Here is a 22,676-nt window from a genome sequence, read left to right as displayed (position 1 = left end):
AAAATCTCCAGGGCCAGATGGATTTACAAGTGAATTCTATCAAACATTTAAAGAACAATTAATTCCCATATTTTATAGACTATTTGGGAAAATAGGTGGAGTCCTACCAAATTCTGTTTATGACACAAATATGGTACTTATTCCTAAACCAGGAAGAGTCAAAACAGAGAAAGAAAAGTGTAGACCAATTTCCCTAATGAATATACATGCAAAAATCTTAAATAAAAGATTAGCAAAAAGATTCAGCAACTTATCATGAGAATAATATACTATGACATGGTAGGATTTATTCCAAGAATGCAAGGCTGGTTCAATATTAGGAAAACTATCAGCATAATTGATCATATCAACAACAAAACTAGCAGAAAGCATATGATTATCTCAATAGATGCAGAAAAAGCTTATGATAAAATACAAAACCCATTCCTATTAAAAACACTAGAAAGGATAGGAATAAACAGAGTCTTCCTTAAAATGATAAGTAGCAACTACCTAAAACCATCAGCAAGCATTATATGCAATGGGGATAAGTTATATACATTTCCAATAAGACAGGGGCGGGGTTGGGGGTTGGGGGTGGGGAGGGGACAGGGATGTCCATTATCACTCCTATTATTCAATTTGGTACTAGAAATGTTAGCTTTAGCAATAAGAAAAGAAAAAGAAATTGAAGGAATTAGAATAGGCAAAGAAGAAACTAAGTCATCACTCTTTGCTGATGATATGATGATGTACTTAGAGAATCCTAGAGAATCAAGTAAAAAACCACTTGAAATAATAAATAACTTTAGTAAAGTTGCAGGATATAAAATAAACCCACATAAATCTGCAGCATTCCTATATAATACTAACAAAGCCCAACAGCAAGAGACAGAAAGAAAAATTCCATTTAAAGTTACCGTAGACAATATAAAATATTTGAGAGTCTACATACCAAGACAAACCCAGGAACTATATGAACACAATTATAAAACACTGCTCACATAAATAAAGTCACATCTAAATAAATGGAAAATCATCAGTTGCTCATGGTTAGGTCAAGCTAATAATAAAAATGATAATTTTACCTAAATTAATTTACTTATTTAGTGCCATACCATCAAACTACCAAAAATTATTTTTATAGAGCTAGATAAAATAACAACAGAATTCATCTGGAAGAACAAAAGATCCAGAAGATCAAGGGAATTAATGAAAAGAAATGCTAGGGAAAGAGGCCTTGCCATACCAGACATTAAACTGTATTATAAAAAGCAGCAATCGTCAAAACTACTTGGTACTGTCTAAAAAAAATAGAGTGGTGGATCAGTGGAATAGGTTAGGTACATAAGATGTAGTAGTCAATGAATACAGTAATCTACTCTTTACTAAACCCAAAGAGTCCAGCTTCTGCGATAAGAACTCATTATTTCACAAAAACTGCTGGGAAAACTGGAAAACAGTATGGCAGAAATTGGGCATAGACCATTATCTTACTTCATATACCAAAATAAAATCAAAATGGGTTCAAGATTTAGAAACAAAGGTTGATAGTATAAGCAATTTGTGAGAGAAAGGAATAGTTAATTTGTCAGACATATGGAGAAAGGAAGAATTTATGACTAAACAAGAGATAGGGAGCATTACGAAATGCAAGATGGATAATTTTGATTATGTTAAATTGAAAAGTTTTTGTACAAACAAAGCCAATGCAACTAAGATCAGGAGGGAAGCAGAAAATTGGCAAAGAATTTTTACAACCAGTGTCTCTAACAAAGGCCTTATCTCTAAAACATAGAGGGAACTGAGTCAAATTTATAAGAATACAAGTCATTCCCCAATTGAGAAATGCTCAAAGGATATGAACAGACAGTTTTCAGAGGAAGAAATTAAAGATATCTATAGTCATACGAAAAAATGCTCAAAATCACTATGGATTAGAGAAATGCAAATCAAAACAGCTGGCAGATACCACATCTCTCCTGTCAGATTGGCTAACATGTCAAAACAGGAAAATAATAAATGTTGAAGAAGATGTAGGAAAATTGGAACACTATTGCATTGTTGGTGGAGTTGTGAACTGATCCAACCATTCTGGAGAGCAATTTGGAACTATGCCCAAAAGGCTATAAAAATGTGCATACCCTTTGACCCAGCAATACCACTTCTAGGGCTGTATCCCAAAGAGATCATATAAAGGGAAAAAGGACCCGTATGTATAAAAATATTTATAGCAGCTCTTTTTGTGGTGGCAAAAAAAAATGGAAATCAAGGGGATGCCCATCAATTGGGGAATGGCTAAACAAATTGTGGTATATGAATGTGATAGAATACTATTGTGCTATAAGAAATGAGTAGCAGATAGACTTCAAAAGAACCTGGAAAGTCTTATATGATCTGACGATGAGTGAAGGGAGCAGAACCAGGAGAACATTGTACACAACCACAGACACACTGCTTCTGTGATGACTAATTTTGATAGACTTGGCTCTTCTCAACAACCCCAGATTCTAAGACAGCTCCAACAGACTCATGATAGAAAAAGCTATCCACATCCAGAGAGAATTACAGAATCTGAATGCAGATTGAAGCAAACTATTTGCTCTCTTTTTTTTTCTTTTTTCTTTTACTTTCTTTTTGATTTTGTTACATCTTTCTCATGGTTCATTTCATTGGTTAAAATTCTTCTTTACAACTTGATTATTGGGAAAATAAGTTTAATGTGAAGGTATATGTAGAACCTATATCAGTTTACATGTGTCTTGGGTGGGGACGGGGGAAATTTGGAACTCAAAATTTTGTGGAAATAAGTATTGTAGACTAAAAAAAAAATTAACAAAAAAAGGACTCCCCCCCCCAAAAAAAAGACAAACAGCTTTGAGAAACTTAGGAAGTCATAGCAATGCAAAGGTAACGTGTTTCCAGAGGACCAATATTGAAGCATGATCCCCACTACCTAATCCCAGAAATGACAGACTCGAGTTGCAGAAAGAGACAAATATTGGGACATATCCAATATGAGTATTTGTTTTGTTTGATTTTACATATTTGTTACAAGGATTTTTTCCCCCATGGGGATGGGAAGGAAGAGAAAATATATTTTTGTTCATTGAAAAATAGTTTAATTAAAAATATAAAATGACAGCAATCATTGTACTTCACAGATTTCTTGTTATGAAACAAAAAAAATCACTGAGGTTCACAAAATGGAGAAATGTCAACTATTGTTAAAAGGCATCACTGGTGGTGCCTGATTGGGCTCAAAATTCCCTAATAGATCACACAGCAAACCTGTAGTCCTGTGATTACTGGAGATACTCAGAAAAATTCTCTAGTTATTTCTCTTCCCCACCTTCTCTAATACTAAGTTATATGAAAAAAAAGGAGTCATCCACAAAACTGCTCACTTTTCCTATCTAAGTTTTTTGGACCCACCTCTGAGATCCTTCCTCTACAGCCTAATGAGAAATCCAGAAAGGACACTTGTTATTAAAATGGTAGGGAAACTGAATGACTTAGAGGAAAAGCTAATTCTTTTTTGTTCAACGGTTGAGAAAGCTAAAAAAACTCAGGAAGTTAACTCCTACTGAAAGTGAAACATTAATAGAAATATTACTGGAAAATACCAAACAGGAAGAGAAGGAAAATTCCATTGTTGTGATCAAGTCTTCCATCTACAGTTAACATCCTCAAGACTGAAGAATCAGAAAATAATTAAAAAATTAAAGCATGGAACAAAATGGAAATTAATCAGGCTATCACCCTTCCTGCTTACTATGTAAACTAAGCCCACCCAAGATCAGCTAAAACCAATCGCCTGAAACACTAGTGGCGGCTCTAGGAAAGATCAAAAGACCTTCCTTAGTCATGCTCTATTTCTAAAAAGTTGATTGCTTAACACAAGCAAAGAGTTTAAACACTGCTGAACGGGCAACAATACAATTTAATACAAATTAAAGGTTCACCAAAGCAAAGGTGGCGAGAAATTATTTAGTAATTATTAATATTTTACTAGTTTAATATTTAGTAATTAAATCTTCAGCAATATCTTTTTCTATCAGCAAAGCCTAAGAGGCCAGAATGGTGATAAAAAATGATAAATGTGCACCCTTTCTTCCCAAAGGAATCCTCCTATAAAATATGACTAAACCCAGAAAAACCAAAAGAACAAGTTAGCTAAGGTGGGCTAGAATTAAGACATAATTCTAGTCACAGGATTTTGGGAGGGATTCTAGATGCCTTCTAGAAGTCCAATGCCTGAATGAGCCTCTGTTTTCATAATTCCAATGACAAAAAACTCACTATGTGACAATTTGACCATTTGAAAGGTCTAATTATTAGAAAGTTCTTCCTTACATTAAATCAAATCATGCCCCTATAACTTCTACCAACTGGTCCACGTACTCTCCTCTAAACCTACACAGAACAAGTCTAATCCCTCTTTAATAGGACCACTTGAATGGTGTAATGGAAAAAAGCATTGAACTGAGAGTCAAGACCCCAGGCTCTAAATCTCAAGCTCCTCAGGTTGTGAGCTATATGACCTTGATCAACCTTCAACATCTTCACCTGCAACAAAGGGACTGCATTAGCTGATCTCTTCAGCCCATTTTAACACTAACTTTCTATGATTCTAAGATTTAAGTGCTCCTTCAAACATTCGAAGACAATACCATGTTGCTGGGAAGTCTTCCATGTTCCAGGCCTGCAAAGTAGCTCCATAACTTCAAAGCTATGATTCTAGGATTTATTTTTAAAGCCAAGTATTACAAAGCTACTCTCTTCATTTGTTATTATCACTTTATAATGAGCTCATAACTCAAACTATAAAAATTTGCTCCAAGTCGAACTTGCTTGTCAAGGTCTCTGACCACCTGTAAATTCAGCCAGCTTTAACTGAATGGCCACAGAAAGCCACACCTGTTTCAGATTTGCTTTCGAAAGCCATTTTTGTGGGCAAGGAAAGATTTGGGGAAGGGGTTAAGTCTCCAAGTTAAATCGAGCACTAATCAATCACTCTCAGATTGTCAAAATGGAGAAGATATCATTTGATCTATTCTTTAAGAGAGCAAGTGATGAGGTATTGTGGGCTGCCTATTTTCAATTTTTAAAACATTAAACCTACCATTTCATACAGAAGATGTAGAAATATACTAAATTCCTAAGCTATACATTTTATTGCAAGCTATACATTTTATTAATGTGTAAATGCCTCTGTGTATGCAGCAATTTCTTTATAAAACTTGCATGATGTATTCAATTCTTCTTTTATGAAATTTTTAAGAAGCCTGAGACCATTCAAAAGGAAGTCCCTCAATGCAGATCATTAAAACTTATTTGCATCACATCATCTATTCTCACCTCCTTCTTTCCAGTCTCAGAGGAAGAGGTATATCTACCTCTTCTTGTTAAGAATAATCCCCCTATGTATGCCCTCGAGTCCAGCCCTCTAGTTTTGTTTGATCAATCATCCCAGCCTCCTCTTCACTTTCTTCCTCTCCCCTGGGTCTTTCCTGTTGGCCTATAAACTTAATCAAATTTGAAGGAAGAAAGATAGAAGGAAAAAAGGAGAAAGACAGAAAGAATGAGAGAGAGAGAGAGAGACACAGAGAGAGAGGGGAAAGGGAAGGAAGGAAGGAAGGACGGAAAGAAGGGCGGGCTTTCTCCCACCCCTCTGACCACATCCAACTAAAGTCCCATCTCTCTCCTCTCCTTCAAAGTCAAACTTCTTGAAAAAGTTGTCTATGATGGACACTTCCATTGGTTCACACTCACTCTTTCCTCTACCCCAGTATTCAGATGTTTTTCCTCAGGGCTCTATTGAAACTGTTCTCTCCTAGGTCACAGGGAAGTACCTCATTACCAAATCAAATGGCTTTTTGAAGATCCTCATTCTCTCTGAAGCCAGGGACACAGGTATAGTTTTGGACATTCCCTCTATTTGCATATTCTCATCTCTTTAGGCTGCAGAAAAAACATTCCTTTTTTTTTCCTCATGTATCTACTTGCTCCTTCTCTCTCTCCTTCACTGGTCCTATACTTGAGGTCCAGCCTCTTAAGGTGAGTGTTGACCATAACTTTGGCTTAGCCCTCTTCCCCCTCAAAACACTTTTGGCAGTTGCATTTGCTCTCATGTCTTCAATGGCAATTTGTTCAAATTCCCAAATCAAGTATATCCAGAGCCGAATTCTCTTCCAAGCTTCAGACCACACCTCCAAATGATTACAGCAGTGGTGTCAAAGTCAGACAGAAAGGGGAGCCCCCAAACTGTACATAAGGATCCCTCTGGGGTGCATACTGACTTAGAAAGCCACATGCTAACATCTGTTTTATTGTTTTTATTGATTTTTATTAAATATTTCCCCAATTACATTTTAATCTGGTTCAGGCCCAACTAGGGAGTGTTGTGGGCTACATGTGTCCTGTGGGCCTCGTGTTTGACACCAGTGGTTTACAGCCTCGTTCCCACCTAACTGCCTCACTGAGACCTCAAACTAAACATGACCAAAACAGGCTTGTAATTACCTCTCCTCCCACCCCATAATGCTCCTCCTCCTGAAATTACTAATTCTATAGGCGACACTAATATTCACTCAGTCTCCCACGTTCAGAAACCTTGGAGATGCTTTTGACTCCCCCTCCCTCACCTCTCATATCAGTTACAAAGTCTATTAATTTGATCTCCACATCTCTCACATCTACTGACTTTTCTATTTTTCCACTGCTAGCAGCCTAGTATTGACCCTTATTGCCACCCACCTACCCCCAGTGGTTTCTAAACCATTTTCACTATGCACCCTTATCACTAAAAATTGTTTGAGTATGCACCTCCAATATTTGTATATCTACCTAATTATAAGTTAGACACACATATGGTTATAAAATAATTATATACATATTATAAAATGTACACAAAATAGAATTTTTTAAAAAAGCTATGAAAAAGAAATGATATTTGATCCTAGATAAATGGGAAATATCCTGAGGAGGGGAGTGGTATGGTCAGACCAGTACTTCAGGAAAATCCCTTTGGCAGCTTATGTGGAGGATGAATTGGAAAGGAGAGAAATTTGAGGCTTAAGAAGATTAGTTAGGAAGCTATTTCAATAACCTACTTAAGAAATGATGAAGGACTAAATTGGAATGGTGACTCTGTGAGCAGAGAAAAAGTGACAAATGTGAGAAATATTGAGGTAGACACAAGATCTGATGACTGAACAATATGAAGCAGCAGTCAAAGAGGTGGGAGAACCAAAGAGAGAGTGATGTCATGACAAGCCAGAAAGGAGAGAGTACCTTAGTGCAAAGGCTGGTGAACAGAGTCAGATGTTGCAGACAGGTCCAAGGGATGAGAACCGGGAAAAATCCATCCAATGTGGCAATTAAGAGATCACTTGTAACTTTAAAGAGGCTGGAAAACCTGTAAGGATGATGGGGACCTCAAAGGAATTAGGGAAGTTTGGAAGAGGGGTGGATTTGAAGAAAAAAAAAAAAGCAATGTAGTGGAGATCCATCCTATTCTGCTCATCTTGTACTGCTTACTAACTAAAACATGAAAAGCAGATGGATGGGGGAGGGGGATGAAGGCACTCACCACTGCCCCACTAGCACTTGTGGTATGGGCATCTAGAAGGTAATCCAAGGAACAAGGATGCTGAGAGTGGATATGGGGAATTTTGTTTGCATAGCTGCCGTGGATGCCTGCGTCATTTTAGGTTACCACTTCCCTGAAGAGCCCACCAGAGTAAGATAAGTGAGGGAATATTAAAGGGATTAATATTGTTGTGTTGGACACAAACCTATGACCAGCTATGGGTAGGGGAAGGTGGGCTGCAACTCATCTTTCTACACTCCAACTAGATGATCACTCTCCTACCTGGGGTCAAGCCACAGCCCCTTTGGCATCATTCCACGGCCCTCACTTGGGAAACCACTGACCTGTTACAGGTCACCTAGCTTCCCCCTTCTCTTCTCTCCAATTTACCCCTCCCATAACTGTCAGACTTAGGCACAGAAACAGTTGTTATACTTCTTCAAAACCTCCAATGGCTTGTCAAGGCAAGTTAAGTCTCCTTAGCCTGGCATTCAGTACCATCCCCAATCTAGCAACACATTACTTCTAAGCATGATGTCTTAATATTCCTCTTCATGTACTCAACACCACAACCAGACTGGTCATCCTCCACCTGTACTCCACACTTCCTTATCTCCAGGTCTTTGCTTATACTGTTCCTCCATCCTATCGATCCTTTAAAAGGTAACCCAACTACCACAAAGTCCACAAAGGTTTTGGAATGGAGGTGTGCATCATGCATTCCTGAGTTCAAAGATGAAAAATCCAATTGGCATATGTCTTTCTATTTTGTTTAGAAAGCAGGAACCACGTATAATGGCTGAAAAAGGATGAAGAAGAAGAGACCAAGAGGATCACAGAGTTTAGAGAGAGAAGGAACATGACAAATTCCTCATTTTTACATGGGATAAAATGAGGCTCAGAGAGGTGAGGTCACTTGCCCAAAGTCATACAGATGGCAAATAGCAAAGCAGAAATTCAAATTCAGATCTTCTGATTTCAAATTCATTGCTCCTTCCACTATAGGACACTGCATCTCAGGCGAACACAGAAGAAGATAATAGCAAGATGTCCCTTTCTCATGTTGTTGTTGTTCAGTTGTTAGAGTCATGTCTAACTCTTCGAGATACGTTTTGGGGTTTCCTTGCCAAAGATACTGGAGTGGTTTGCCATTTTCTTCTCTGGCTCACTTACGATTTGAGGAAACTGAGGCAAAAGGTTAGGTGACTTGCCCAGGATCACACGGCCACTGTACAATGCCAGATTTGAACTCAAGTACTCCTGACTCTAGAGCCAGCACTCTATCTACTGTGCCCCCAGCTGCCCTTTCCTTTTTCATACATCAATGAATATCAGAGCCTTACTCTTTTACTCTTAAATACTTTGAATGTCAGCAGAGAGTGATGGACTTGCAACTGGAAAGGACTGGGTTCAAATATGACTTCTGGCATTAGCCATATTACCTTGGACAAGTAATTTAAGCTCTCTCAGCCTCAACTATACAATGAAGATAATGATATCAACCTTGTCATAGCATTGTTTTGAGACTTAAATATTAAGCACTCTATAAAACTCTAAATGCTACAAAGTCGCCAATTATTATGATCCTGGGTTAAAACATAGCTCTGCTACTTACTGCATGTGAGACCCTGGACAAATCACTTAACCACTATGAGTCTCAGTTTCCTCATATGTAAAATGAGAAAGTGGGAAATGGCCTCTAATATCCCCGTTCAGCTCTAAATCTATGATTGACAAATTAGTTCCTGAATTCAGGGAAAAAAAATCTAATTCCTTCTCAATGTGGGCATTTTCTTCTTTATGGCAATCAATAGGAAAATACGATTTGGTGTACTGAATTTTGGTTACGGATAACTTTTCAAATATATATCTCCTCCATAAATCTAGGGATACCTGTAATTCATACGGCAGGCTACGAAACCACATGCAGAAACTATCTCATAGCCTGAAATACAAATGATCAGTCCCAAAGCTCAGTACTACCAACTCTGTTTCTTCATTTTAATCACATCACTTTTAAGAATTATTAATGAAGCTATATAGAAATGTCTCTGACAGTGCAACCTTTTAGCTAAAACCTAACAGCTGGCTTTAATCTAATTTTACTCTAAGGGATTTTTTATCTGGTATAGTGAATAGAGAGCCTGCTTTGGAGTTAGAAGACCTGGGTTCAAAACCTGATTCTGATACATACTGGCCATGTGACCTTGGGCGAGTCACAACCTCTCAGCATGCCCTTCTCCCAACTCTTTAAGACAGTAAGTTATGGATGGCTTGCTGATCTCAGCATTGGAGGGAGTTTCTAGGCTGGAATTCTGCTGCACAGATGAAATTATAGGTCTGGACCAAAAGGGAAAGGCAAACTATCATTTGTTACTTAAGTACAGGGTATGTGTTACTATTCAATTCAACTACAGAGATTCAGTTTACTCTACCTTAAGCTCTGAGAGGCCAGAGACCATACCTAATTTATATATGAATGCCTCCCACCTCCACACACACCTATCTAGCACATTGAATGAATAAAGAAATAGAGAGCATTAGCACTGTATATTCAGAATTCATAGGGTGGTAGACTTAGAACCGGAAGGGGCTTCAAAAGGCATCTGACCCAATTCCTTTATTTGACATTTATGGATACTGAGGACCAGAGGTGAAATAATTTGCCCAAAGTCACATAGGACATAAGTGTATAAAGCTAGGATTTGAACCCTGGTCCTTTGACTCCAAATCCAATGTTCCTCATTAAACTGATAATACATCTCTTCTATTTGTTCAGCTGTCGTAGAAACTAACATTTAGTTAATGAGGATAAAGACAACATAAAACTTCAACAAAAATAGAATCAGATGGCACAGGTTTTACTATATGGAACATTAGTATAGAATTGTGTACATTTTCTTGAAAACAGCATTTTCCCAAACTGTTATACAATATTAGATTCCACATTAAGCATCTATTTGTTAAGATTTCCAAACTGCATGGCTAAATCGAACCTTTTAAACTTTTTATCAATCATTCTGAGGCTAGGGATCCCATAGATCTCCTCCCTCTTCCACCTGTGGCTGCCTGAGGGCATGGGTGAATGCCCTTCTTCTATTTCTGGGGTGAATCCTTACTTCATCCTCCACCCTGACCAAGCACTAGCAAACCCCCTTTCTTTGCAGCCCTGGTCATAACCCTGTAGCTATTCCCCAATGGTTCAGCTTCTTTGAAAGGGCCTGGATGGAGACAGGTACAGTGAACAGTCAGTCTGTCCTACCTCCAGAAAGAGCAGAGGGGAGAGGTGATGGGAGAAAAAAGGCTGCATATTATGTGCCATATTTTATGTAGATGCAAGAGACTCAATGTACAAAGTATGAAAGGAAGAGAGACTATATGAGACAAAGAGGGGGAGCATTTAAGACAAGACCTTACAGAAATGAAGGAGACCAACACCAAACGTTAGTGACTAACACAAATTCTAACTGTATGCAACAAAACAAAAAAGCAGCATGGTGTGGGGAAAGGAACTAGGAATCAGTCACTCAGCTAGATGAACAATTCTGAGCAAAGTCATTTAATCTCTTGTGCTGGGGATCCTTGAAGAGTTTGGCCTTTGTTTCCTTTGATTAATTCAGTGTCTCTGATCGAGTCTTACTAGGTGCTGAGCCCCAGGCCCAAACCCCTATCTATTAGGTGCTAAGTCTATGTGGGTGTGAATTGGTAACTAAGGTGGGGCCAATGAAGGGAGGTGCTAACTCCAGAGCCAATATAGTAAAAGCTTAAGTTCTGGTCACTCAGATGATGTTTGATGAGGGCTAAAGAGTGCATAAAAAAGGGAAGACAGAGCTATTTGCTTAAGGCTCTCACTCCTGGAGGCTCACCCTTCCAGCTGAACTCAGGTGTTGATGGTTTTCTTGGTCTGTTTGTAATTTGTATTTGCTCTTAAGTTCAGGGTGCTAGCTTTTTCCCCTGAACTAAGTGAATGGTGTTTGTATGCTGGATTAAAGTAAGCTTGTTAAGCCCTTAACGTTGCTTTCCTTAGTAAAGCAGATCAAAAGAACTTGGGCTTGCAGTGTTCTGTGAGCCAGTTGTTGTTGGTTTTTCACCCCCATGGCAGCTGCTAGCTGGAATGTTGAAACATCTCTCCCCCTCACTTTGCTCACTAGATCTTCACATCCCCTTCCAGCTCTAAAATTCAAGGCATCAGACTGTTATCCCAAGGATTTTATAAATGATTTTATAAATGAGATACAGCTCTAGCAAAGACAGAGTAATTAAACCTGAGTCTCAGCTTCCCATCTGTAAAATGGGGATAATAATACCTGTGTACAGGGTTATTATAAGGATAGAGAGACACAGAGGCAGAAACTAGAGAGAAAGAGTGAGACAGACAGACACAGAGAGACAGAGACAGAAATGTCTAGCAGAGAGGACTCTGCCTAGATGTGGGGAAGTGGTGGAAGTCATCAGGCTACAAGCCTGGGGGTAGGAATCCAAAACTGAATCAAAAGATGTTAACCTACTCCTCTCCTCCCTTCTCCCCTAGAGATCTCTCTCCTTTTCTCAGGTATATTTGTTCCCTGTCTCCTCTCATCTTTTTTACTTAAATGGCCAAATATAAATATAATTTATTAAACATAGTTATTGAATGGTTTCATATTCCCTGTTCTCACTTTTAAAAGCGAGTCAAAACTTTATTTCTATCACTGAAAATAAAAAATCATTTTCTTCATGTGGTCTTCAAAGGCGTTTCAAGTTCTGTAATGAATTCCTTTTGTTTTTCATTTTCAAACACATCCCTCCCTCTCTTCTACCAACAAACTATTCCTTATAATAAAGATAAAGAGAAAAAGGCAGTTCAGCAAAATCATGTATATATATATATGTATGTACATATACACACATGTATGTATACACACATCCATATATTCCATATCCTTAGTCCCCCACCTCTGAAAACAAAGGGAGGGAGGTGCAATTTTTCAACTCTTCTACATGTCCAAGCTCAGTCATCTATCACTATTGAGCATTCTGGTTCATGAGGTAACAGTTAGAGCTTGGAGGGACCTTAGAGGTAGGTCATCCAGTCCAACCTCCTCCTTTTATGAATGAAGTTCATCAGCTTGCTCAAGGTCTCACAGGTAGTAAGTGGCAGGCACAGATGGGATTTGAACTGAGCTCCTCTGACTCCAGAGCCAGGATTCTTTTGGCCACACTCTCACACTCCCGTTGGTGATATTGTCCTTTCCAATTACACTGTTGTGGTCTTTGTAAAGATTGCTTTCCTGGCTTACTTCACTCTGCATCAGGTCATGTGTCTTCACCTCTCTCTGAATTCTTCATATTGGTCTTTTCTCATGATATTACATGATAATATTACATGATATTATATACCACGATTTGCTTAGCCATTCCTCAATCAATGGTTATCTACTTGGTTTCCAGTTCTTTGATACAGCAAAAATAATGGCAACAAAACACTGCTATTAATATTTTAACATTTCTAAAACCTTTTTCTTTCTTTGACATCCTTGAGGGTGCAAATGCCCAGCAGCGAGATCTCTGGGTTAAAGGGTATGGATATTTTAATTACTTTCTAAAGCAAAACTCCAAATTACTTTCCTGGATGGTCAGATCAATTCACAGCTCAACCCACATATTAGTTCCCACAGTGCCTCCAGTATAGTATCCATCTAATGTCATCTTTCCTAATTTTCTGATTGTGAGGCTAACCCTCAAAGTTATTTATGTTTTGCACTTCTTTTATTTCTAGTGATCTAGAGCAATTTTTCATATGGCTGTTTAGTAGTTTTTAGTGTTTCTTTTGAAAACTCTTAATTCATATCCTTTTTCACATCTCATCTTTTCCCCCCTTGTGAATGCTTGGCATTTAACATGGGAAAAAAGTTTCCTATCCTTTTTCTGAAAATGCTCCGTATGGGGAAAAAAAAGGAGCCATTTTTCATTTTTGTGGGAAATGATGTAAGATAAGGTAACAACAAAAATTAAGCTCGTCCTTTGGCTACTCTTCCTCTTTATTTGCCCCTACAGGTGTTGGCCTAGCTGACTAGCCAAGACTCCCAAATGGTAATTGAAATTCTATGGCATGTATCTGTCAAGAGATAGCAACATCTCCCTGCCTCCTGCACCTTTGCTAGCCAAGTGAACTCCCCAAAATCTTCAGTTCTTCTTGTGGACACACAACTTTGGTCCTGTAGCAACAGAAGTTCTCTGCTTATAAGTTAGAATGGAGGACCTTGAGAACATGAGGAGAAAACCAGCAGTGAGAGGGGCTTCCTTCCCCCCTAAACTGGTACTACCTAGTGTCACCTAGTACCAGTGGGGCTGTTGGTGGGACTATAATCAATGATACTCTCACTATAGCTTCTCTAACAATTCAGAGTCAATTTCTTAAAGCAGTCAAAGAGCCAAAGTAGTGATTTCAGTGACCCGGAAGGTAGGTGAGGTATTGACTGACCTCAGGGCAAAAGCCCTTGTGTTCCTAGAATAAGACATGCTAGGGTTTTGTAGGGGGTGGAGTGGGTTAATTTCATTCAACTTTCATAACATGTATCATTCTCCTGTTCCCTCCCATTCTTAATCCTTTTGAAGGTACACCATACTGAAGATGATCCAATTAGTCCATTGAATTCATCTACTCCAATCTAGTTAGATGCACTCACTGAAGATAAATCCTACTATGCTGAATGAAGATCACTTTTGGAAGCCCCATTATGGAAAAGTCAGCCTTTGGGTGACTGGTGACAAGAGGCCAGTAATAACAGAGCTATGAAGAGAGACAACAGAACTGCTGGTTCTTTCTCTTACAGCTCCCTCATTGACTGATGCATCTGACATACACCGCATTCTTGTGGAAGATAATTCAAGTTACTTGTTTGTTTTGTGGGGGTGGTGAGGAAGGAGTAAGGCTCTTTCCATACCCCTCAGATGGATTAGGTCAATTCCATTTTTGTCTACCCATCACTCCTTCCCAAGAGATATCAAAAGAATAAGAAAACTTAAACTAAAATTGGCAAAAGGATTTCTCAGAATGGGCTTTCTTCTCTCTACAATTAAAATAATCATCACTATGTGAAAAAAAAAAATATCCCAAACACTAGCTGTGCTCCCTTTCCCCCACCTTAAGGGGGTTGGGGGAAAAAGCAAAAGGTGTGTTCACAATTTTAAATTCCTTAGGTAATGCAGTTATTTCTCTCTATAACCTTTGTCCCAATGAAAGTGAGCAACACTCCATTCTTCTCTTTTTCCCTGTGTAAAACTGAAGTTAGCCAACCCAGAAATCTGTGCATTAAGCAGGTAAGCAGCACTGTTTCATCCTGCCACTTATATACCTTCCATAAAACACAAGGGGGATGCATACAATCTATGTAGCTGTGTGAGAACAGGCTGACTGCCTGTCTCCTTGGTTTGTGAGCCCCCAAAAGGAGGACGGTAGTTAAAAAGGAATTAAGCAGAGTGGGGAGGAGGAGTTGCAGCCACCCACTAGTGGCATGACCTTGCACAAATTATTTCACTTCTGAGCCTTGGCATATTCTGTAAAATGTGAGGTTTGGTCTAGGTCAGGGGTTCTCAACCGAGAGAATTTTGGGAATTTTATTTACATATGCTTCAGGAGATTTCTAATATATTATCACATATAGAGATATAAATGGAGCCAGTTATATTGAAATAAAGTTATCTATACATAGCTTTATACAGAGATAACTATAGGTGTATATAGATAACTATTTCAATATAACTGGCTTCATATATGTATATGTTTGTGTATGTATATTACACACACACACACACACACACTTCAGGAGACTGTCTCAGTTGAGAATCCTGGAACTAGACCGACCAAACCTCACATTTTACAGAGTAGCCAAGGCTCTGAAGTAAAATGTCACACCACTTGAAGTACAAGGTCATACCACTAGTAAAGGCTGCAACCCCTTCTCCCCATTCTGTTTATGTATGTAGCTTTATTTCCATGTAACTGGTTACATATATATGTATCACATGCAAATGAAACCAGTAACATTGAAAGTTTTTAAATATATATACAAACATACTATATATTATAGATATATATGAAACCAGTTACATGGAATTAGTTATTTTGTACATACATAATATACTATATATGTATATTAACTTTTTCCATATAACTGGTTTCTTCAGTAATCCTATGTATTTTGTTTTATGCATTTTAAAACATTCTGAGAAGGGGGTCCATAAGGGTAAAAGGGGCCATCACACACACATACACATACACACACACACACACACACACACACACACACACGTGAAGAAACCCTGGTCTGGATCTTTAAGATTCTAGAAGTCAAGAACGCTTCCTGGAGAGCCAGTGTTTTACCAGGATCTCCTTCCCACTCTGCATATTTGCCCACTGACGCATCTACCCCAGACAGCTTCTGAAGCTTCGTGCCCGCTTCTCCCGCCCCCTCCCCAAATTCTTAAGCAACAAGAGGGACCCACGGCGGCAGGGGCTGCTCTTGCTGTGGAAGGAGACATGCTAAGAGTGCAAGAGTGAGAAGGGCTGAAGGAGCCAAGGGGAGGACGCGGAAGCTGGGGGGCAAGTGGAAGGGGGAGGGTCTCTCACCTTCTCTTTCTTGCCTCCGGTGGCGCCGCTCTCCTCCGGGCACCTGTTGAGCAGCTTCTTGCTGCTGCTGCCGCAGGCGTTCGGACTCCAGGTTCGGACGCTGCTACTGCCGCTGCCACCGCTGCTGCTGCTGCTCTTGCTGCCGCCTCCCCCCGGGTCTGCGCCGCCGCCGCCGCCGCCGCAGCCGCTGTCGATCTTGATGAGCCGGTGCTTGGGGGAGATGTACTTGACCTCGGGCGGAGTGGCGGGCCGCCGCTCGCTGTTGCTGCGGAAGAGGTGCGGTGAGGAGGAAGACGAGGAGGACGCGGCAGCTCCCCCGCCGCCCGAGGTGCAGCAGCAGCCGGCGGACGACGAGGCGGAGGAGAAGGTCCGGTCCCCGGCGCTGTCCTGGCCCCCGCAGTAGTCCAGGCGGCACATGGCCCGCAGCTTGCGCAGCGACGAGCCGGGGCCGTTGTAGGGGTCCTCGAAGTCGCGCTCCTTCTGGGCTCGGTAGGCGCGGATGAGGTCGCTGGTGCTGCCGCTGTCCTCCCGGAATGAGGATGAGAAGCAAGAGGACGACGAGGACGAGCAGGAGGCCGCCGGGGGCTGCTGCTGCTGCCGCCGCTCGCTGCCCCCACCTGCCCCTGCTGCGGCCCCCCGGCTGCTGCCCCCGCGCCCGCGCTCGCGGTAGTCCGGCCGGGGAGGCTGCGGGGGGCTCTTAGTTTTGTTATTCCCTAAACTGAAGTACTTGTTCAGCCACTTAGCCATGGTGCCACCGCCTGGACTGCCCCGGAGCCGACCCCCTACGGCCCGAGGATCAGCAACAGGGGAGCCCCGGCCCGACCCGCAGCTGCCATCCGGAGGCTGCGGGGGACGTAGGCGGCCACCACGAACCCCTCTTCCCCGCGAGACAGGCAGGCAGCTCGGCCCCGGGCTCCGCTTCTTGGAAAGGCGGCGTCAGCGGCGAGAAAGGCGAGCAGCTGCAGCCGAACCCGCTCCTGGATAACTCGCTGAGGGTCTCCAGCCCCGGCCGAGACCCCTTAGAAAAGGCTCAGCGTCAAGTTCAAGTTCTGGCCGCAGCCGCTCTGCAGCGACGCCGCTCCCCCCTCGGCTCGGGCTCCACGGGTCTGGCTGAAGCCCCAGGCCAGGGGGCCAGGCGGCCGCAGTCCCCCAGGGGCGGCCGCGGTCCCCCAGGGGCGTTCGCACTACCGCGGCTGGAGGGAGGGATGCGGGGAGCCGGGCCACCGGCACCTGGACGGGCGCTCGCTCGCTCCACCTCCTTCGCTTTCGCTTGTTCGGGTATCCGTCCTGCGGCAGGGCCCGCTCCTCCTCCTCCCCGCGGCTTCACCGAGGTCACCGCCGCCGCCGCCTCTGCCTGGATCCTGCCGCTTCGGCTTGAACTTCTCCCCCGTCCCTCTTTTCCTGCTCCCGGCGAGGGGTCGGGGAGGGATCCTTCTCAGCTCCCCCTATCAGCTCCACTGACAGCGAGGAGGGCTGTGCGATCCTCTCCCCGCCTCCCCACCTCACTCCCCCCTTCCCTACCCCTCCTGGAGCCCGGAGAAAGAGCGAGAGAAAGGGAGTAAGCAACAGACTGTGCCCGTCCCGGCGGCGCCTCCTGCCGCCTCCGGAACCGCCGCGTGTGTGACACTACCACAGCCAGAGCCCGCCTCCCCACAGAGCCCCGCCTCCGCGGGCGGGGAGGTTGGCCGCACGCCCTCCCCTCCCTACCCCGGCCTCCCACCTTCCCCTAGGCAACGCCCACACAGAAGACCACGCCCCCAGCCCCCGATTCGAGTGCCACCTCACTCACTCCCTGACCTCTCGACGCACGGTTGCGGTACGGGACACTGACACAAAACCCCGCCCTCTGTGTAAATTAAGCCGTCCGGGTGGCTCCGCCTACCTGACACATTCTAGCTCTCTCCCTATGCCTCGCGTGTGCACACTCACACACAAAATTCGTGCAAGCTTCTTGCACTCTCCGACCTCCTGGGGCAAGGAGACAAACGAGAATTACCTGGAAACGTGAACTCCCGATAGCAGCAGCAACAACAGTAAGAACTGCAAGCAAATGTTGCTGCTGATTTCAAGGCCCTGTTGCAGTAATGAACTCTCCAGACTCGTAACCCGCAAATCGCAGAGGCAGAGCCGGCTCAGCTCGGAGGGCAGCTTGCCCATCCCCCGCCTACGCCAGCTGTTACTAAATCTCCGGCCTCCAGCATCTTGCACCCTGCTGCTGGACATGGAAAGAACACTTTGTTGGGAGCCGATTAAAATTCGGACATTCGCGGGTTTACAATTCTGTAAATACACAGGATACCACTTAATGTTGTCTTTACGTGTATGTAAGCCCCACTTGTTCTGTAAGGGGAGGGTGATCTTTCAGTGTCGGTGGTCTTTGAGGAAAGGAGGCTTTATGTTAATGAATTAATTAGCATTGCAGTTGACGGATAAAGCTGGGATAGGCGCCATATAGGAAACAGGAGCACCAATCAAAGCAAGGCTGAAGCAGCAGGGTCTTCACTTACCTTTTCAATTCAGATGAAGTCCAGTTCTTTATAGCAAGTTTGCACATAGCAAACTGTTGTTTGGAGGATATAGGGAAGGAGGTTAAGATAGCGTTTTAAAACCTGGAAGGCCCCTAGTACAACCTTTCCCTTCTACATAAAGAAGCCCAGAGAGTTTGTAATTTGCCTGATATCATAGAGTGATTAAGTAGCAAAGTTGGCGACAGAATCCATTTCTCGATTTCATAATGTTGTGCGTGCTTTATAAATGCTTTTTAAAAATTGATCTCACTCCCCCCCCCAAAAAAAAACACACACCTCTAATAGAACCCTTCCTTATAACAAAGCCATCCAATGTTTTGTTTCGTTTTTGCACCATTCCGAAACTGAGCCTTCCCAGCTACCTGAAATTTAGGTGCCTGGACTCTCCCTTTAAACTTTTTCTTTGAAAGTGGATAGGCAAAGCCCTAAGGATGATCAATAACAGTTAACCCTCACCTGAGTTTTCAAGTCTCATAGCCACAGATGGAAAGTTGTTCCAGGAACTGAGCCAGGCATTACATTACGATCGCAATTACAACACCTGTCCACCGGGGGCACTCTGATCGCTAACTCTTTGGGGCTTAACACCAACAGAGTCCTTTTCTTTTTTGTTTTGCCAACAGAGTTGAGATTTCTTTTTCCTCCAAAGAAACTGAAAAGAAAACCAACAACACTATGAGGACATATGTCTTGTCCTACACAACTTCAATCTTAGCTGGTACAATCAAAGTTGTGCTGAAACAGTTCATGGGGTACCCTAACCCTGTTCCTATTCCTTACCTTAATCTTCCTTGAGGAGCCCAGAATGAGCATGGCACTACCTCCTCTAGCCCAAGCTTTAGGCGATGTGGCAATGACCAGTCCAATCCAACAAGCATTCCCTTAGCATCTTGTGACAGGAGTAACAGACTGTCTTGTGGGTTGGGTTAGGTTTTGTTTTTCTTCCCTAAATGGCAACTAGATTTTTAAAGACATCAATCCTGTAATGGGATCTTGGACGATGGGGTTCCTGAGAAGTCCTGCAAGTGAGTTGAGCTGCATGGCTGGTGCATGTGAGAAAGGATAGATGAGATCTTTATCTGCCATGATTTCTGGGCAGTGGCCAAGTGTATAGTCAAATGACATGGGTCCTGAAAAGAACAGGACAAGACAATCAGAGACTTTCCCCTTTGGGATCAGGACCAGCAGAAGAATTTTGTCCATATGATGTCCCTATCTAAGAACAAAATGCCTACTTCTGCCCAATGGGGCTCTTTGTACCAATCATAGCGTCCACTTATCCTAAGTCCTCAGTCTACTGCACCCCTCACCCCCTGCCCACAATGGCAAATTGGACTTCTTCCCCTATGTCATGGCAAGAAAATTGCCTTGCTAAACAACAACTTTGTTACAGTGCCCCTGACTTACGAGGGCTGGGTGTTTGAAGGGGTCAGGGACAGGGAGAGGAGAACACTGGGAGTCAGAAGAGAGAATAGCCTGGAGATTGAAAGATGACACTTAACATCTAGATAGGTTGGTATGAGAGTTAAAGCATGACAGGTTGGGGCTGAGTGATGAAGAGGTCTAATCATGGAAGTGAGGAGTAAGGAACATTCCATCTCCCCCTATTGGCCCTAAATGTCTTGATCTTTTAACTGAAACTGACCTCTCAAGTTATCAGTGTTCTCTTACTTGCCAAATCTAATTGCCTTTTCTCAATCCTGAGCCTCCTTGACCTTCCTACAATCTTTAATATACTAACAGCTAACATTTATATGATGCTTCCTATGTACCAGGCACCTTACCCTTCTCTCAAGGGGGAGAATAGCCCTTAGCTTACAAATGCCAGCTTAGCACTATCCCACCAAATCTGCTTATACAAAAGAGCCTTATGAATAATCAGTTAAGTCTTTTTTTTTTCTAATTCAAAACAGCAAAGAGAACTTGTGATATCTCATTTGATCCTCATGACAGCTCTGGGTGATAGGTGATATTATTATCCCCACTTTATGGGTGAGGAAAGGCATAGTTTAGTACAATGCATAGAGTGCCAAACCTGGAGTCCGGAAGACCTGAGTTCTAATCCAGCCTCAGATGCTTACTAGCTATGTGACCAATGGCAAATCACTTCAGTATCTTTACCAAGAAAACCCCAAGTAGGGTAATAAAGAGTCAGACATGACTAAAATGGCTGGACAACAACAACATGGATGAGGAAAGAGTCTTGTCTAGGACCACATGGCTAATGAGTGCCTGACTGAGATTTGAATTTAGGACTTTTTAACTCCAGGTCCCAAGCTCTGTCTGCTGCTTCCTCTGCATGCCTCATGAACCAAAGAAGGTTCAGAAAGGGAGAACAGAGAAGGATAGTGAATGGAGTATTGGTACAGATACATTTACTATGGGGGAAGAGAGAAGGTGGGTTAAGCCATAGCTGTATAACACAGATCTCCCATTCAGGCAACGCATTGTGTTGTAAAGAAAGACAGTCTGCCTACCCCAGTGGGAATGAATCCTGGAGACTGATATGAAGGCCATGGTGGTGGCAGCCTGGGGCTAGTGAGGGGAGGGGCAGGAAGCACCCCTCCCAACATGTTAGCACATCTGGTTGCCCCATGTCAATTCTGCCTCTGCTAAATATAAGGGTAAAAACAGATGGAAAGTAAAAGGGGAAGGATAGAAAATTACCTTCACAATTTTTTTTATAGCCACAATGTTCTCTAGACTTAACTCTTCACTCTCCTCAATCTTTTCCCACAATTTACGAGAAAGCTTTTCACCCTTGGATGCTCTTTCAGCTCTGTACTCTCTGTTTCTACAGCCGCTGTCTCTGATTAGCTGGTTCCTCCTAGAACCTCCATTATAAGAGAAGGCTCAGACCTGCCACGTCTTTATTCCTCTATTGATTCTCCCTGACTTTCCCTACAATGCCCACCAACCAAGCACCTTTATCTCTTCCACACCAGCCTCCTGAATCCACCTTTTCAGTTTCCTTTTTATGTGTTGTCTTCTTCCATTAGAATGTAAGCTCCCTGAGGACAAGAACTATCTCTTTCTGTTTGTATTCCCAGTCCTTAGCACAGCTGCCAGGCACATGCTAAGTACTTAATAAATGATTATTGACTTGACTACACTTCTCCCACCCCGGCCACCACCTTTTCTGGTCATACATTTCCTGGATGACATTTTTTTTTCCATTTTTTTGTGCACAACACATTGTTGGTGACTGGTTTCAGCCTATTTAAGTGTGCCATATGTCTCTCCATTGCCTTTTGGTTGTTGTTCTGTTGTCTAGTTGTGTCCAACTATTCATGACCCTGTGGACCATGGAATGTCAGTACTGTCCGTGGGCTTATCTTGGCATAGATACTGGGGTAGTTTGCCATTTCCTTCTCTGGTGGATTGAGGGAAACTGAGGCTAAATGACTTGCCCATAGCTAGTAAGTATCTAAGGCTGGATTTGAACTCCGGTCTTTCTGACTCCAACTAACTTAGCTTTGAATTATATATGGGAATTATGGTTATATCTGGGTTATATTTGGGTTGTATCTGGAAACTGTGATATCTTATAATTTATAGATGTATATACAACATAACCAGAAATTGGCGGGCTTTTGTTTCAGGAAACAAATTGTGATCCTGAAAAGTGTTATACAATTCCCCCTAATTCTGAGCTTGGTTCATCATTCATCTCTAGTGTTGATTATGCTTATATTGATGGATTAACTCAATCCAATTGTATATCCATCTATATTATGCATATTATTGTGTGGACAACAGACATTCTTTCACCACTTTTTGTTTTGTTCCCTTTTTTGGGTGCAGATCTGTGATTTTATTAATATTTGAAGCTTCTTTATAAAGAAACTCTGTCTACCAATACAGATCTGCAATAACTATCTAATTAAAAAGGCTTAGAAAATTACCTGGGGTCAGTGAATGATTACAGTGACTTGCCCAGGGCCACAACACATAGAGTTTGTGT

The 22,676-nt window shown here is 42.2% G+C and overlaps 1 protein-coding gene across 1 annotated transcript in view; it reads right to left on the bottom strand.

Moving 5' to 3' along the window:
- The window catches only part of SHB (SH2 domain containing adaptor protein B), a 367,480-nt gene extending 349,819 nt beyond the window's left edge, over positions 1 to 17,661 (bottom strand). Inside the window, exon 1 of the mRNA XM_036741534.1 lies at positions 16,185 to 17,661. Within this exon, the coding sequence (XP_036597429.1) occupies positions 16,185 to 16,931 (747 nt within the window). The 5' untranslated portion in view covers positions 16,932 to 17,661. The remainder of the gene's footprint in view (positions 1 to 16,184) is intronic.
- Positions 17,662 to 22,676: the final 5,015 nt, after the last annotated feature.

The sequence above is a fragment of the Trichosurus vulpecula genome, chromosome 1 (assembly GCF_011100635.1).
Source record: "Trichosurus vulpecula isolate mTriVul1 chromosome 1, mTriVul1.pri, whole genome shotgun sequence".
NCBI lineage: Eukaryota > Metazoa > Chordata > Mammalia > Diprotodontia > Phalangeridae > Trichosurus > Trichosurus vulpecula.
The sequence above is the reverse complement of the archived record's forward strand: the minus strand, read 5'-3'. Positions and strand labels throughout refer to the sequence as shown.